The 18,898-nt window shown below is 42.0% G+C and overlaps 1 protein-coding gene across 1 annotated transcript in view; it reads right to left on the reverse strand.

Moving 5' to 3' along the window:
• Positions 1-9,182: 9,182 nt before the first annotated feature.
• The window catches only part of LOC125918752 (anoctamin-2-like), a 94,460-nt gene continuing 84,744 nt past the window's right edge, over positions 9,183-18,898 (reverse strand). Inside the window, exons 9-10 of the mRNA XM_049624946.1 lie at positions 16,704-16,786; positions 9,183-10,469 (exon numbers count right to left, since the gene is read on the reverse strand). Of these exons, the coding sequence (XP_049480903.1) occupies positions 10,209-10,469; positions 16,704-16,786 (344 nt within the window). The 3' untranslated portion in view covers positions 9,183-10,208. The remainder of the gene's footprint in view (positions 10,470-16,703; positions 16,787-18,898) is intronic.

Genomic DNA, 18,898 nt, shown 5'->3' on the forward strand with positions numbered 1-18,898 from the left:
TGGAAAGACCAAAAATACATGGAGGTTAAACAACATGCTACTAAACAATGAATGGGTCAACCAGAAAATCAAAGAAGAAATTTAAAAATATATGGAAACAAATTAAAATGAAAACAAAATTGTCCAAAACGTTTGAGATGCAGCAAAAGAAGTTCTGAGGCAAGTATATAGCAATACAGGCTTACTTCAAGAAGCAAGAAAACTCTCAAATAAACAATATACCCTTACATGTAAAGGAGCTAGAAAAAGAAAATAAAGCCTAAAGCCAGCAGAAGAAAAGAAATAAAAATATAAGAGCAGAAATAAATGATATAGAAACTAAAAAAAAAAAAACAAACAAACAAACAATAGAACAGATCAATGAAACCAGGAAGCTGGTTATTTGAAAAAATTAATAAAAGTGATAAATCTCTAGCCAAATTTATCAAAAATAAAAGATAAAGGACCCAAATAAATAAAATCACAAGTAAAACAACAAATGAGAGAGGAGAAATAACAACTAACAGCACAGAAATACAATTATAAGAGAATATTATGAAAAACTATATGTCAACGAATTGGACAACCTGGAAGAAATGGACAAATTTCTAGTAACATATACACAAGAAAAACTGAAACAAAAGAAACAGACAACTTGAACAGACTGATAACCAGCAGAGAAATTTAATCAGTAATCAAAATACTCCCAAAAAACAAAAATCCAGGGCCAGATGGCTTCACAGGTGAACTCTACCACACATTTAAGTTAAGGGGTGCCTGGGTGCCTCAGTAGGTTGAGTGGCTGACTTCAGCTCAGGTCACGATCTCACAGTTTGTGAGTTCGAGCCCCGCATCTGGCTCTGTGCTGACAGCTCAGAGCCTGGAGCGTGCTTCTGATTCTGTCTCCCTCTCTCTCTGCCCCTCCCCCATTTATGCTGTGTCTCTCTCTGTCTCAGAAATAAATAAACATTAAAAAAAATTTTTTTTAATAATAATAAAGTTAATACCTATTCTTCTCAAACTATTCTAAAAAATGAAAAAAGAAGGAAAACTTCCAAATTCATTCTATGCAGTCAGCATTACCCTGATACCAAAACCAGATAAAGTCTCCACTAAAAAAGAGAACTACAGGCCAATATCCCCGATAAACATGGATGTAAAAATTCTCCATAAAATACTAGCAAATAGAAACCAACAGTACATTAAAAAAAAATCACCCATCACAATCAAGTGAGAATTATTTCTGGGTTGCAAGGGTGAGTCAATATTTGCAAATCTACCAACATGATACACCACATGAATAAAAGAAAGGATAAGGACCATATGATCCTCTCAACAGATGCAGAAAAAACAGCTGACAAAGCACAATATCCATTCATGATACAAACCCTCAACAAAGTACGTTTAGAGGGAACACCTCAGCATAATAAAGGCCATAAATGAAAAACCCACAGCTATTATCATCCTCAATAGGGAAAAACTGAGAGCTTTTCCTTTATGGTCTGGAACAAGACAGAGATGTCCACTTTTACCACTATTATTTAACATAGTTCTGAAAGTCTTAGCCACAGCAGACAACAAAAAGAAATAAAAGGCATCCATATCAGCAAGGAAGAAGTAAAACTTTCACTATTTGCAGATGACATGATACTACATACAGAAAACCCAAAAGACTCCACCAAAAAACTGTTGAGCTAATAAACAAATTCAGTGGAATCACAGGATACAAAACCAATATATAGAAATCTTCTGCATTTCTGTATACCAATAATGAAACAATAGAAAAAGAAATTAAGGTATCAACCCTACTTACAACTGCACCAAAAACAGTAAGATACCTATGAATAAACCTAACCAATGAGGCAAAAGACCTGTACTCTGAAAACCATAAAACACTGATGAAAGAAATTGAAGATAACATAAAGAAATGGAAAAACATTCCATGCTCATGGACTAAAAGAACAAATATTGTTAAAATGTCTATAGTATCCAAAGCAATCTACACATTTAATGGAATCTCTATTAAAATACCAATAGCATTTTTCACAGAGCTAGAACAAACAATCCTAAAATTTATATGGAACCACAAAAGACCCCAAATAGCCAAAGGAACCTTGAAAAAGAAAAGCAAAGCTAGAGGCATCACAATTCCAGACGTCAACTTATCTAACAAAGCTGTAGAAATCATGACAGTATGGTATTGGCATAAAAACAGACGTATAGATTAATAGATCATAAAACCCAGAAATGAAACCACAATTATATGGTCAATTAATCTTCAACAAAGCAGGAAAGAATATTCAATGGGAAAAAGACAACCTCTCCAACAAATGATGTTGGCAAAACTGGACAGCAACATGGAAAAGAAGGAAACTGGACCATGTTCTTATATCATACACAAAAATAAATGGAAAACCGATTAAAGACCTAAATGTAAGACCTGAGGGGTGCCTGGGTGGCTCAGTCAGTTAAGCATCCAACTTCGGTTCAGGGCATGATTTCACAGTTTGTGAGTTTGAGTCCCATGTCGGGCTCTGTGCTGACAGCTGAGAGCCCGGAGCCTGCTTCAGATTCGGTGTCTCTCTCTCTCTCTCTCTCTCTGCTCCTCCCCAGCTCTCGCTCTGTCTGTCTCTCTCTCTCTCTCAAAAATAAATTTAAAAATTTAAAAATTAAAAAAAATCTAAATGTAAGACCTGATACCATAAAAATCCTAGAGGAGAACACAGGCAGTAACCTCTTTGACATCTGCTGTAGCAATTTCCTTCTAAATATGTCTTCTGAAGCAAGGGAAATAAAAGCAAAAATAAACTATTGGGACTTCATCAAAATAAAAAGCTTCTGCACAATGAGAAAACAATCACTAAAACAAAAAGGCAATCTATGGAATGGGAGAAGATATTTGCAAATGACATATCTGATAAAGGATTAGTATCCAAAATATATAAAGAACTTCTAAAACTCAACACCCCAAAGATGAATAATCCAATTAAAAATTGGGCAAAAGATGGGGCACCTGGGTGGCTCAGTCAGTTGAGCATTCAACTATTGGTTTTGGTTCAGGTCATGATCTTATAATTTGTGAGTTCAAGCCCACATCATACTCCATGCTGACAGTGTGGAGCCTGCTTGAGATTCTCTCTTTCTCCCTCTATCCCTCCCCCACTTGCTCTATCTCTCTCTCAAAAATAAATAAACTTAAAAAAATTTTTTTTAATGGGCAAAAGACATGAAAAGACATTTTTCCAGAGAAGACATAACAAATGGCCAACAGACACATAAAAAGATGCTCAACATCACTGTTCATCAGGGAAATACAAATCAAAATGAGATATCACTTCACACCTGTCAGAATGGCTAAAATAAAAAATGCAAGAACAACAAGTGTTGTCGAGGATGTGGAGAAAAAGGAACCCTCTGGCACTGTTGGTGGGAATGCAAACTGGTGCAGCCACTCTGGAAAACAGTATGGAGGTTCTTCAAAAAGTTAAAAATAGAACTATCCTGGGGCACCTGGATGGCTTAGTTGGTTAAGAATATGACTTTGGCTCAAATCATGATCTCACAGTTTGTGAGCCCAAGCCCCACATAGGGCTCTGTGCTGACAGCTTGGAACCTGGAGCCTGCATCAGAATCTGTGTCTCCCTCTCTCTCTGCTCATGTTCTGTCTCTCTTTCTCTCAAAAATAAATAAACATTAAAAAAAAAACCAGAACTACCCTATGATCCAGCAATTGCACTACTAGGTTATTTACCCAAAGGATACAAAAATGCGGGGGCGCCTGGGTGGCTCAGTCGGTTGAGCGTCTGACTTCGGCTCAGGTCGTGATCTCAGGGTCTGTGAGTTCAAGCCCCGCGTCGGGCTCTGTGCCGACAGCTCAGAGCCTGGAGCCTGGTTTGGATTCTGTGTCTCCCTCTCTCTCTGACCCTCCCCCATTCATGCTCTGTCTCTCTCTGTCTCAAAAAAATTAAGGTTAAAAAAAAATTAAAAACAAAGGACACAAAAATGCTAATTCAAAGGGATACATGCACCCTGATGCATATAGCAGCATTATCTACAATAGCCAAAATATGGAAATAGCCCAAGAGTCCATCAACTGATGAATGGATAAAGAAGAGGTGGTATATATACCACACATACACACACACACACACACACACACACACACACACACACACACAGAGGAATATTACTGAGCTATAAAAAAGAATTAAATCTTGCCATTTGCAAAGACATGGATGGAGCTACAGAGTATTATGCTAAGCGAAATAAGTCAGAGAAAGACAAATACCATATGATTTCACTCATATGTGGAATTTAAGAAACAAAACAAATGAGCAAAGGGGGAAAAAAGAGAGAGGGAGAGGCAAACCAAGAAACAGACTCTTATCTATAGAAAACAAACTGATGGTTACCAGAGGGGAGGTGGGCAGGGGGAGGGGTTAAGTAGGTGATAGGGATTAAGGAGGACACTTGAGCACCGGGTGTTGTATGGAAGTGTGGAATCACTATATTATACTCCTGAAGTTAATATTACACTGTTGTTAACTAACTGGAATTAAAGTAAAACTTTTTAAAAAGGCATATTTAAAAAACAGATGTAAGAATATCCAAATTAACACCACCTAAGACAAATAAGAGACAGTCTATGCCCCAAAGTTATGGGCTAACGGCCAACATCATCTCTCACATAAACAAAGAAAGTCACCAACTCTCAGAACCACAGAGGCTATAACTCAATCTTCCCATGTGACAGCCGAAGCAGAAAAGACCCAGAGAAAAGCTCAACTACCTGATGAAAGTACCATGACCCAGCCAGCCAGCCTTGGGCCATACCACACTGTCTCTCCCGAATGTGGACATGTAGTTACCACCTCATTACAGTATAGAATGTTTCATTTCAAATAAGCATCGTGTTTATGTGATGTAAATTGTTTTCTGGGAAGCCTTACAAAGAGAGAACAAAAAAGCAATGGGCCACAGCTAACATCACACTTAATGGTGAAAGACTAATTTTTTTTTCTCCTAAGATCAAGATCAAGAACAAGACAAGGAAGTCTGTTCTCCTCACTTCTATTCAACATTGTACAAGAGATTGTAGTCAGAGCAATTAGCTAGAAAAAAAGAGATAGAGACAAATAAAATGCATCCAGATTGGGAAAGGAAGAAGTAAAACTATCTCTATTCACAGATAACATGATCTTATACATAGAAAATCATAAGGAGTTCACTAAAAACTATTAGAATTAAAAAATGAGTTCACCAAAGTTGTGGGATACAAAATCAATTATATTTCTATATGCTAGCAATGAATAATGCAAAACAGAAATTAAGAACGATTCGCAATAGCATCAAAAAGAATAAAATAATTACAAACAAATTTAACAAAATATGTACAAGACTTCTACACTGAAAATATAAAACATTGTTGAAAGGAACTAAATAAGATCTAAGTAAATAGAAAGATACATCACGCTCATAAATTATAAGAATAGTGTGGGGCACCTGGGTAGCTCATTCGGTTAAATGTCCGACTTTGGCTCAGGTCAAGATCTCATGGTCTATGGGTTCGAGCCCCACATCAGGCTCTGTGCTGACAGCTCAGAGCCTGGAGCCTTTTCAGTTTCTGTGTCTCCCTCTCTCTCCCTCTCCCTACCCTGCTCTCTCGCTCTTTCTCTCTCTCTCTCTCTCTCAAAAATAAATAAACACTAAAAATTAAAAAAAAAAGACTTAATAGTATTATGATGGCAATATTCCTAAATTAACCTATAGATTCAACTCAGTTCCTATCACAAATCCTAACATGTGTTTTTTACAGAAATTGATAAGCTGGTTATGAAATTCATATGGAAATGCAAGGCACCCAGAATCATCAAAACAATTTTGAAAAAGAAGCACAAAGTCAAAGTCACATTCCCAATTTCAAAACTTATTACACAAGTGTAGTAATCAAGACAATGTGGCACTGGCATAAAGATAGACACATGGGTTAACAGAATACAATTGAGTGTCCAGAAACAAATTCTTACATTTATATTGAATAGATTTTTGATGAGGATGTCAATATAATTCAGTAGAGATAATAGTCTTTCAACAAATAGTGCTAGACAATTGAATATCCACATGCAAAAACAAACAAAAAACAAGAATTTGGACACCTTAGTTAGTTAACTAATACATAAAAATTAATTCAAAATGGATCATACACCTAAAAATATAAGAGCCAACACAAAAATCCCTTGGAAGAAAACCTAGGAGTATATGTCTATGACCTTGAACTAGGCAATGATTTCTTGGATATGATACAAAAGCACCAGTGACAAAAGGAAATACATATAATTTGAATTACAACAAAACTTTTTGTGCTTTGAATTATATCATCAATAAAATTAAAAAACAATATCCATTCAACAGGAGAAAATATTTGTAAATCATATTATATATTGGATTGGTATTTAGATTATTAAATAACTCTTACAACATGATCATAAGAGAACAATTTAAAAAATGGGCAAAGAGGGCACTTGGGTGGCACAGTCAGTTAAATGTCCAACTCTTGATTTCGGCTCAGGTCAGGATCTCACAGTACATGAGATCAAGCCCCGCTTTGGGTTCTGCACTGACAACGTGGAGCCTGCTTGGGATTCTCTCTCCCTCTCTCTCTGTCCCTCCCCCCACTCTCTCTTTCTCAAAATAAATAAATAAATAAATAAATAAATACATAAATACATAAATAAATAAATAAACAAACTTAAAAAAAATAAAAATAAAATAAAAAGTAAAAAATGGGCAAAGGATTTGAATAGGCATTTCTCCAAAGAAGGCATACAAACAGCCAACAAGTACATGAAAAGATGTTCAACATTATTAGTCATTAGAGATATGCTAATTAAAACCACAGTGAAATGCCACTTCACACAACTAGGATAGATAAAATAAAAAAGATAATAGCAAGTGTTGCTGAGATGTGGAGAAACCATACATTGTATGGTTAGACTGTAAAATGGTACAGTTACTTTGGGAAATAGTATGGCAGGTCTTCAACTTGTTAAATATGGAGCTACTGTGTGACCCAATTATTCCACTCTTACCTATAAATCCAAGAGAAATGAAAACATGCATCCACACAAAAACTTGTACACACATATTCATAGCACCATTATTGATAACAGCCCAAAGGTGGAAGCCATCCAAGTGGCTTTATCATACCAATTGATAAAGGAGGTATATCTAAACTATGTAATATTACTTGGCAATAAAAAAGTATGAAATACTGATGTAGCTAAAACATGGATGAATCATGAAAACATTTTTCCAAGTGAAAGCAGCTAAATACTACATTTTTTTCATGATACCATTGACATGAAAACCCAAAATAGGCAAATTATTTTTTATTGTATTTTTTTTATTTACTTTGAAAGAGAGAAACAGAGAAGAGAGAGAGAGAAAGTGTGCATGCGGGAGGGTCAGAGAGAGAGGAGAAGAGAGAGAATCCCAAACAGGCTCTGCGCTGTCAGCATGGAGCCCGATGCAGAGCTTGAACTCGTGAATTGTGAGATCATGACCTGAGCTGAAACCAAGAGTCAGATACTTCACTGACTGAGCCACCCAGGGGCCCCAGAATAGGCAAATCTATAGAAAAAGAAAGTAGATTAGTTGTTTTTCCAGAGTTTAGTAACTACTAGGTATAGGGTTTCTTTTTGGGGTGATAAAAATATTTGAGGGGTGCCCGGGTGGCTCAGTTGGTTAAGCATCTTACTCTTGATTTCGGCTCAGGTCATAATCTCACGGTTTGTAAGTCCCAGCTCCACATCAGGTTCAGCACTGACAGTGTGGAGCCTACTTTGGATTCTCTCTCTCCCTCTCTCTGCCCCTTCCCTGTGTGCTCGCTTGCTCTCTCTCATCAAGTAAATAAATAAACCTTAAAAAAATATTTTAAACTTAGATGGTAGAAATGCTGCACAAATCTGTGAATATACTAAAAGCTATTGAATCGTACATTTTATGTGGGTGAATTTTATGGTCTGAGGACTAAATCTCAATAAAGAGGTCTTTAAAAATGGGGTTGATATCTTCAAAATTAAATAAAAAAGCAATAGGCCTTGGGGATCGGGTGAAGCTAAGTTTGACTACCAGCTTCCCCACACACATTATATGGTCTTGGGCAAATTCCCATACTGCTCTGGGTCTCAATAAGTGGTAGCTTATCATCCAACTGGAAGGAAAGTAAAGAGAGGTGAGGATATGCAGACTCGGGGTCACAGTCAAGGCAGAGCCAAGAGGATCCTCTGGGATGACAAGAGGCATATCCAAGACCACCAGCTAAATTTTGGTTCTTTGTCCCTGTCTATTCCCCAGCAGAAGGGGCCTTTCCTAAATATCCCACACATGAGAGGGTCTCCAGAGCCATGTTATACAGTGGGTATTGACCTCAACTCTTCCAGTAGGCAAGAGCAGCATCCCTCCCATCAGACAGCAACACGTGCTCCTCCCTTCATCTCCCATCTTTGGCTAGACTTACAGCAGGAACAGAAGATTTACAGTATTAACAGAATGGAGGGAACAGAAGAAGGATGTTGACAATCACATTCCAAGCCATTTTCTTCTCTCACTGCTCAATCAGGAAGGTCATTTTCTCCCCAGTGCCCATAAGACATTAGATGCTTTGAGCTTTGCATTCTCAACAGTGTAATGGAAATAGATGTTGAATGCTAAAACATAAACATATGTATCATTCATAATGCATTCAGATGTTTTTCAATTATTCATGGTTCCTGAAAGTTATGTGACCTATCATGCATATATATCCAAGCAAAGTTTATATTAGAACCACAGTCTCAATGTACGCAATTCCAGCTCCTTGGCATTCCCGTCCATGGAATTAAAATTAAATGAGTCAGTGGTCAATAAAAGTTACATGTGATTTCCATAAAATTATCCATTGTATATTGCTCTAGGGTGGAGAAAGAAGGTTGCATGGAGTTGCTAAAGCTGAGAACACAGACTTCTTGCTTTCTGATGAGGGTGGTGGTGATGATTAGTCTGTCCTAAGAATGAATTCATTATTTCCCTGAATAATTGGTGGTCTTGGACTTACTTTTTGTCTAGGAAAAAAAAAAAATAACTCAGAGAGCCATGCTCTTTCTCTTCTAAGTCCTGTTTTCTTTAAGAAAGAAAGAAAGAAAAGAGAGAAAGAAAGAAAGGAAGAAAGAAAGAAAGAAAGAAAGAAGAAAAAAGCCAGTGTTCTGGCCTCAAAAACACCACATTCTTCTGTTTTGGTGCTTGAATAAATTTGCATGTTAACATGAATGGTTCCAACTTTAAGAATGTAAAATTAAATGAAATTTGAATTCAAAGCCAAGATGGAGAAAAGACACATGCAAAAACAACAGATTTCCAATCTTGTTGATTTTTTTCAGGAACCAGATTAGGAAAGACATAAACACACACACACACACACACACACACACACACACACACACACACAGTTTCAAAGAAGGGTGGCACTCAGAGAAGACAGGCACTGCCAAAGAGGAGCCCCCCACACTGTACCCCCAGCTCACACACACTATGCGTATTTACAGATCACAGCACAGATTCTGAAGCTCTGTTTTAATGTCTGAATGCCACCGTAAAACTCAGAAATAGGACTCGGAAGACATGTTCACCATCACATTCCTACTTGTGAAAGCCCACCCAGATAAAATGAAATGTAAGGAACTTTATATGAGTAGCTCAAGTGAACACAGGCATGAATTTGCCTCGGCTGGCCCTAAGAGCCATGTCTTGCTTGGACTTCTTCACTGCACTCGAAGGGCAGTATTGCATGTAGTGGTTAGATGCACAGACCGTCAGAGATGTACAGAATCCCAGATCTACTCACCATTTACTGGCTGGGTGATTTCTGGCAACTGACTTAAGCTATGAACATAACTTTTGTCATTAGTTTTCATTTGCCTAATAAGAATGCCAGCATCATAAATTTACCATGAAAATAAGATAATATAATGCACTTAGAATGGCATCTAGCCTAGAGCAAGCATTCGACAAGGGTTAACTGCCATTGTGCTAGTTAGTATGGTGGTAGTTATCATTATTAGGTATTTAGGTGATTCAGTCCTGCACTGAAACTGTTTCTTTCTTCTCCAACCTACTCTCCCATTTTGGCCAGACACCACCATCCAGAAAGAGAGACAAATCAAGTCATGGCAAAAGCCTGCTCTGAGTGCAGGTCAACGGAATGTGTCATGAATCATCCCCTCCTGTCCCACTCCTGTCAACCTCTTCTCACAGCCCAGTCTCTGATGAAGGCATTCCAAATGAAATGACAAAGCACCTTCAGAAACGAAGAAGATGGCGAGCAACAAGCACCAGCAACTTACCTCATCTTCATCCTCAGCCATATTGGTGCCCAATTTCTGGACCACCGACTTGCCACTTGCCTTTAACATTTTCTCTCGAACTTTGGTTTCATACTCAGGCCGGGAGTGTTCCTAAAACCCAAGAGTCAAAGAGTAGTAAGTAAGCAGGCAGAAGAGCCCCTGGCCTGTGGGTGATAATCAGACACTACGAGTACGGTATAAAGTCAGGACTTAGGATCGAATGCTATTTGGATATGAACACCACACACGATCACAAGGAGTCTAGACCAGGAACACAATGTGGGGGAGAGGGAAGGAACACACAATAGTTGTTACCACACTGAAAACCAAACCTGGGCACGTTCCTGGGGATGGCGCCAGTGTTGAGAAAGGAAAGAGGAAACATTAACTGGGCAGCTGATACAAACAGAAGCATCTGGTTGTCCTACTAACTATCCTCATACCTCAAACTTTAAGTTTCAATGAGCCAAATCCCAGCCAGAGAAACAGATGTGCCCCACAGCTGGGAGTTAGGGCAACAGCAAAACTTCCTGCTCCATTATTCTGCAAGCTAAAATGGCGACCAATAAACATCAAAGCTAAAGATGGCCACAGGGAATCTTAAAACTCACTTGCCTGAACCTGTTTCCTGTACAACCTAGGTGACTAACTCATTGGCAAGTACACCAATGCTCAAGAGATATCACTGAGCCATTCAGCAATATAAACCTGAATAGTGAGTCACTAGGCAGGGGAAAGAGACTAACTAATCAAGAGGACTACGGTCAAACCAATGCAGATGCTGAAGCAGGAAGATGCAGGACTTACTTCAAAGAGAATTTAACAGTGTACACCTGGCCTCATTGGCAGGTCTTCCCTACAGCGTCCAAGGACAAATATCTACAGGTGTGAGGACTTCATGTTCCCGCATCATTTATCGATAACTTGTAGGCAAGGGTTCAGGCACTGGCTCAGAGTTGACCCAGAGTACACACATTTCTTTACCACTGCTCAGACGTCAGAGATTCCAAAAGCCAAACAAGCTAGGCTCCTGACCAGTCTTTGGCTTTCCCAGGACATTCATAACATTGGAGAGGAGAAACCATGCATGTGACTTATAAGCATAACCACTGCAACAGGGGGTGATGCTATTGAAGGGTTTTAAGGCACCCTGTCATTACCAATCTCCAAGGATGCATCAGCCCCGTCCCTTCCAGGACTTCTCTGCGGCAGCATGCCTGGGGGAATCTCCTTCCTCTTGAATAGCCTAGAGTTGCATAGTTTGTACCACAGATAGTTCTCAATTATGTATATTTCTTTTATTTTTTCCTAGCTGTTTTGCATGTGAGAGTCTCCTAATATGAGGATCTGCTACCAAAACTGTCTTATTTTGTATTTTTCACAGTAATTAGCACTATGCAGAGCACCCGGGAATCTCTAAATGCTTGTGAAGCTCACTGATTTTGTCTCTCACCTTCATCCATTCTCTACCACATCATTTCCTAATGTGTGTGCCAAAAGAGTTTTAGCTAAAAAGGGATTTCAGGGTCTAAGAGATTGGAAAAGCCCATACAAGGTATCACCTGAGAGTCACAATGAGCATATTAGAAGCTCTGAAAAGTTTTACTGTGAAGACACTTGCTTAATTTTTTTAAAGCCACCATTTCTTACAAAAAAACCCTTTGCTCCAAAAATTAACATCCTATAGGAATACTTTGAGAAATGGGGTTTGAAATTGTCCTCCATGGCCTCTGAAATCTGGCCACTTTTTATCTATATTATTTCCATGGAAGATTTTTTTATTTTTTTAATGTTTATTTCTGAGAGAGAGAGAGCAAGCATGGGAGGTAGAGGGGCAGAGAGAGAAGGAGACATAGAATCTGAAGCAGGCTCCAGGCTCTGAGCTGTCAGCACAGAGCCTGATGTGGGGCTTGAACTCATGGAGTACAAGATCATGATCTGAGCTGAAGTCAGATGCTTAACCGACTGAGCCACCCAGGTGCCCCTCCATGGAAGATTTTAATTAAAAAACCATAGCAATATCCTTTTGGTGAGTACCATAATGTGGATTCTAACCCCCCTCAAGCTAGAGTTGTTTCTACCTTTCATACCCTGAAAAGGGGCTGAGGAACTTTCCCTACTTGACTAGGAGGCTGCTCTCAACCTGCCTCTGACTTTCCAAAGATGTGCCACGCCATCAGGCATGTCTCTGCATTCCTCTAGTGGTGGCTATGGCTCACCTCACCCCACACTGGGCCCCCATTCAGAACCCCTCCTCTGTTTGGAACAAGCCGAGCATTCTTGGTGCATAAACAGAAGTCCAAGACTCTCAAAGCAGAGTTAGGCTGCTCTGCATCTAGCTGAGGCAGGTCAGACAAGGATCTCTCTGTTGGTAGCCAAGAAGGTCAGGTGAGGTTACAGAATTCTTCAAAGGCAGAGGGCTGGACAACTGAGCTCATGACCAGAGCAGAATCTAGTCCCTGTGAGGGTTGCTCCAATGCACCCAGCCATGGATAGGTCCTTCTTATTTCTGATGTTCCCCATACACGGCCTCTCTGGATTGGTGGTCTGATGTAAAATCATCACAAACATATAACTCCTCCCACCAAGACTCCGGGAAATATTTCCCAAGGCTACTTCCACCTGGTTGGTCTCTTCAGGAACTGGCTGAAGGATGGCACCAGGCCAACTCAGGACCAGCCTTCTCTGAGATGATCTAAAGAGGTAAATCCAGAGATATGTTCAACAAGTGCCTTCATCAAAGAGTTCCCAAGCTCCTACTGTGCTCTGAGCCTTTTTCCAAGCTCTGAGGTCACAATGGGTCCCTCCTCTCGAGGAGCTCATCTTCAAGTGGAGGAAGGTGACAGTAAGCAAACACACACACACATAAGAAACCAGCAGATAGGGATAAGAACAATGGAAGAAATAAAATAGGATGGCTGCTTTAGAATGGGGATTCTGAGAAGGCCAGTCAGAGGACGGTAATGTTTTGGTATGGAAAAGTCAAGAAAAGATAGGCCATGTGGAGACTGCAGCATTCTAGGCAGAGGTGACAGCCAGTGCAAAGACTAGAACGAGCATGGGAAAGAATGAAGGTCTACATGGCTGGAAGGTCTGAGCAAGGAGGAGAATGACATGTGCTGAGGTCAGAAAAGGCAGGTAGAGGATTTTGCTTCCTATGTGATAGGAAACCAGCTGGGTCATCTAAAGCTTGATATGACAGATGATGGATGGGAGAGAGATTGAGGGGAGGATATCTGTGTTCAGACAAGGCCACACTCTCTAAGAGGAACACCTGGGGTCTGACAGAAGCTAATGAGGCAAATGAGGCCCACTGAGCTGAAGATCATCCCACCTCACAGGGAAAGACTCTTGAGATCTTGCAGGCCTCCCTACAACAAGAACAGAATCCAAAGTAAATCCCTTGAGGTGCCCCTGCTGGTTCCACAGGGAAGTCCCTCAGGCAGGGGACACACTGACCCAAGAAGTTGGCTCTTGGGTTTGGTTTTTCACGTCCTTCCCTGCCCTGAAAGAAAGCAGTCTCTAGCCTCCTTCCACTTCTCCCTGGTTTACAACCTAGACTTGAGGCATCCCACTTGTTTGACCCTTCCTGGGGTGGCCCACATGGTGGGTTCCCCCCAGGTGGGAAGGACAGAGGGGAAATGAGCCTTTGTCCCGGTGAGTTAACCACTCTCCTCTCCCCTGAGGAGGTAAGTGTTTCCTAGTGAAGACCACGGGGAAGCATAACATCTTAGGACTACAGACAGCTGACCATGGGAATATTCCTGATTCCTAGAGATACAATCTGGTTAAAATAGAAATAACTTCTAATCATGACCTCCAAGGGCCCCTGCCTCCCACTCCCCAATGCCCAAGTCATACCCGCCATCCTCTTGCTCCTCGCCTGAATGCAGGTTAAACCTGCCCACGACACTTCAGATAAGGAATCTTGTAAAGTCATAAACACCTTCCTATCCTGCCCTCCATGACTTCCCATGACCTACAGGAGATGCACAGCAGCCATCAGTAACCACCCCGACCTGAGTGCATGCCTATATTTGTTGCTTTGTCCACCACTACATCCCCAAACCTGTTCCCACAGCCAACTGCACCTTCCCATCATCTCACTGTTTCTGATCTATACCCCTAGCTTCCCGGATCAAGACTTCTGCCTGCTGTTTCCTCCTGTGGGTACCCTTTCTTCCCTTTGAAATTTTCTTCAATGGAATTTGGCCAGTCTTCAAAACTCTGATAAAAACAAAACAAATTTTTAAAAAGGCATTTCTTTTTCTGGCTACATTAGCCAAAAGGAATTTCTATCACATATTTACCATTGCGTTCTAAATATTAGAGACCAGACAGCACCCTAGTTGAATAGAACCCTTTGGAGATGCTCAGAGACCACCCGACATAATTCCATATTGCATATCAAAACTTGGTACATAGTTGGTGCTTACTGGGTATGTTCAGACTGAACTGAACTTAAAGTGTGTTTGATATCCTAGTTTGAAATATAAACACATTAAAGGAAAAGACAAGGTTGTCCTCCCTTCCTCTCAGCCATGCCTGGCCCTGGGCTTGCACACTCAAGGCACACCAACCATGCTGTAGAACCAACCTGCCTTGCAGTAACCTCACCCATCAGGAGTGACCAGAGCCCATGAGGACCACCTCATTGTGGTAAACCCAGTCTTGGCCAGACCACTCTCACCCTGCACATGAGTTCCTGAAATCATGTACCTCCCATGAAGTTACCACTGCTCGCTGGGTTCATCAGAAAACAGGAAACATGGCTACTAAAGAAAATGGATCATATGGCCACCCCTGGCAGGGGCCTGTGACTGAGATTTTGAGGGAACTGAGTCACAACCAATGCCTTTCTCTGTGTGAATGTGTTTATACCTCCTAACAGAGACTTGCTGGCATCCTCAGCTCTACTTAGCCCACACACTTAGCTGGTCTCTGGCCCCAGGCAGGCTCGGATGCCAGGATGTTTCTTCTTCTCTTCTTTGGAGACATGCTAGGCCCTTCATTAGGAGAGTGGGAGCTCCCGCCACCACTACCCCCACACCTGGCCATAACTCCCCTGTCTCTCTCTCTGCTGAAGCAACTGGAACCAACAGGATAAGGATGTCCCAATCAGGTCACACCCACAGTCCCACTTCTACAGCTCTTTTATCGGAAGCACTCATTTGGGCATTCTCCCCCAAGAAAGGCAATTGCCTTCATTATTCTCTGTTGCTTATCTTCCTCATTTGTATCCTCTCTGAAGGTAGAATCCACATGCACATTCCCTGATTTGCCATGGAACCCATGATGCCGTCAGTCCCCGGGCATATGTTCAACGCACAGGACTGGAATACAGTGAGCCCATGTACTCAGTGCATGGTAATGGAATGCCCACCTGCCCAATTATAGCATCAAGGAGAAGAAATGATGTCATGCTACAGACATAGGGACTCACAAAGATCCCGAGTGTAAGGCGAGGCACATCAATTACTATGGGAGAATACAGAAAAGGCCTGCTCTCCATGTAGCCGCCATAATGCTTGTGGCCAGCCTTTGCATGTGGGTACTCAGGCAAATGCAAGTGTCCCTTGATCTTTCTAGACACCGTTCCCAGTACCTCATCAACAATGTCCACGATATCAGGAGTGCCTACCCAATATTCACATTTACTGTTCAGTCACTGGTAGTGTGTGGAAACAGATAAGAACTGTGAGCAACCATGCACATACTACTCATTGCCAGTTTGCCAACATCAGGACTGTGGACCTGGTTCTCATAAGAGCCCAGGGGGACGGCTGATTTGTTTTCAGTCTTTTCAATATCATCTGTCCATAAAACTAGACTCCAGAAGGGCCTATCCTTTGCCCTTAGCTCATCCTCTAGTTTCACACATGCTGTACTGGCTTATAATAGTTCAGTGGTTCTTCTTCCACAGGCATCAAAGGCAATCAGCATCTGGCACCCACACCTCTCCCTTGACCCTCAGTAGGCTTACATATGCATGCTCTGGGCTACATGAGAGTGATTCCTACCCTTTGGCTTCATGCACACTAGCAGCCATGACATGAGAGACAGAAATTAAATCTCAAAAGTTAAGTTAAATCCCAAAGCTACCATAAGGCTTTTCTCTTATACCACCTCTTTTTCCACCTGACTACCTATCAGGTCCAATGTTTTATAGCTCAAGAGAAGAGTGGAGATTTGAACTCTTGGCCTCAGTGCCTATCAACCACAGCTAAGACCATGGAGCCAATGGATTGATGTGGCAGCAAATGTTAAGTGGTCATCTCACTCAAGGAGATCTATTTCCAGGGTGAAACCAAGAAAGGACCCAGAGAAGTATGCAAGGAAACTCACTTCTTCCTCTTCTATCCCAGTCAGGTCCCAGAAGTAGCCCAGTCGCATCTGCAATCTCTTCCAATTTTCAAGAAACATGGTAGCTTAAAAAGAGAGAAAAAGTTCTATTAATTTTAAAGGGAAGATTTTGAGTACCCTTTAGGTTCCCCAATGGAGGTGAAGGATAAACATACTGATTTCAAATTTAGGGACTCTCTTTAAAGCACTTATTCCCTTCTTTCTACTTCTAGCTGGAACTGATCAAAACATTCCACATCCCTGACTGTTCACTCCATATATTTAAAGGGAGATACACATGCACACATGCTTGCGTGCGCCTTTCCCACTTCTAGATTATGAGGAGAGGGTAAACACAGACCTCAAGACATGAAGGAGGGAGGGAAGGATGAAGAAAATAAGACGGGAAGGGTCTGTAGTCTTTCTTGACAAGCCTCATCTTGCCTCCACACACATTCTTTCTTCCTGCACCTTCCTCAGCTGGCTCTCACTCTCCATCTTTCCTTCCGTCCCCAGCACCCCTTCCCTTCTCTGGGCCCCACTCATCCCAACCTGAGGTCATGTAACAGTCTCCTAACTGACCCCAGTCTCAGCCTTCTGAGCCCCCCTGCATGTGGCTCATGGAGCAATCTCCCCTAAGTGACGTTCACCCATTCCTCCATTTGTTCGGCAAGTAGCTGCTGTGCGCCTCCCACACCTGCATGCCGGTAGGTCTGCCTGCTCCAGCCGCAGCCCCTTAAAGGGATAGCCCAACACGCCCCAGGGAGAACCAACACCCATGGGCTTGTGACACGAGGACTGAACACCTAACACCTGCTGATGGAGCAAGCTGGTACTCTCTTTTGATAACTGAAACTAAGAGACACGAAGAGAAGCAGACATGGGACGAGCCATGCAGCACCTGAACAGAGGAAGGGCCATGGTTTCCGGTAGCTCCTCCAGCTCCAGTTCCCCAGACACCTGGCTGCCTGTCATTACCTGCATCCATGAGCTTGCTTCTTGCTTTCTTACAACAAATCTCTTGTTATCTGAGCAAGCTTGAACCAATTTCCAATCTTGCAAAAAGAACCAGGCCTAAGATCATCTGTAACATATACAACAATGTTCTAGACATCATGAGGGAGATCAGGGGAAACTAACGTGGATTTGCTCTCAAACTGTTTATAGTCTATGGGGAGAGACTGTCAATAACTAAAATACAAGGCATGGAGTGAGCAGGGCCTAAAGAACAGCACAGATAAGAGCTGTGGACATGCAGCAGAGGGAGCGCTAGCTGCCAGAGAAACCACCTGAGTGGAGTCGAAAACAATGGCATTTGGGCTGTGAAGAAGGGGTGGGGAGAGGGCAGATGCCCACTCTCCCCCATCTAAACTTTCAATGGCTCCTTATTGCCTAGTTCTTCTCTCTGGATGGGGGGGATCCTGTATATGCGGCCCAACCCATCTGTCTGAATCCATTCCCTCGGTTTGTCAACACACAACCTCACACTTGCACTGCTGCTAAGTCATCTCCTTGTTACCCTCCTCGCCCCCAACTCATGCACACTGTCCCACTCTCCTATGGTGCCCTCCACTGTCTACCCTCATCCTCTGCTGAACCACTCAAGCCCCACCTCACCCATAGGATCAGGCTTGGGACACCCTCTCCTCCACACTCCTAATTGTCCTTCAGGTCTGGTGCCCTGGACAAAAAGGAAAGTGACACTCCCTGAGGCCACCCCCTCACCTGGACACCAAGCATGGGAAGAGCCTGGGCGCCTATTGCTGCACCATGCAGAGCAGTGCAGTAACAGGGCCATAAATTTCCTCAGCTCTTAGCTGCCTGTCTACCAAGGGCACAGCACAGAACTAAGCAGAACACCTACAGACCAGCTGAATGTGCAGTTGCTAAAGGCTATGTTTGTTTTACTTGGCATCTACATTACAGTGCATGGGTTCATGCAGTTTCTCCTGTGGATTTGAGGCTTCTTAATGTCAGTGCATCGTGACCTCCCAACCCTGGCATTGGCCTGGGGATGCCCTGAGAACAAGGTGGAGAGGAGGGCGTCCCTCCTTTTCCTACGCTCTTCTCAGCGCCTAAGGAGGGCTCTGCATACAGTGGGACTCAGAGTGCTTCCTGACTGCCATCTCTATGAAGCAGACAAGTCTGACCATGTGAACAGAGGAGAGGGGCAAAGAAGTCACCGCAGAGGAGCCATG

This window comes from Panthera uncia, chromosome B4 (assembly GCF_023721935.1).
Source record: "Panthera uncia isolate 11264 chromosome B4, Puncia_PCG_1.0, whole genome shotgun sequence".
In the NCBI taxonomy this organism is placed as follows: domain Eukaryota; kingdom Metazoa; phylum Chordata; class Mammalia; order Carnivora; family Felidae; genus Panthera; species Panthera uncia.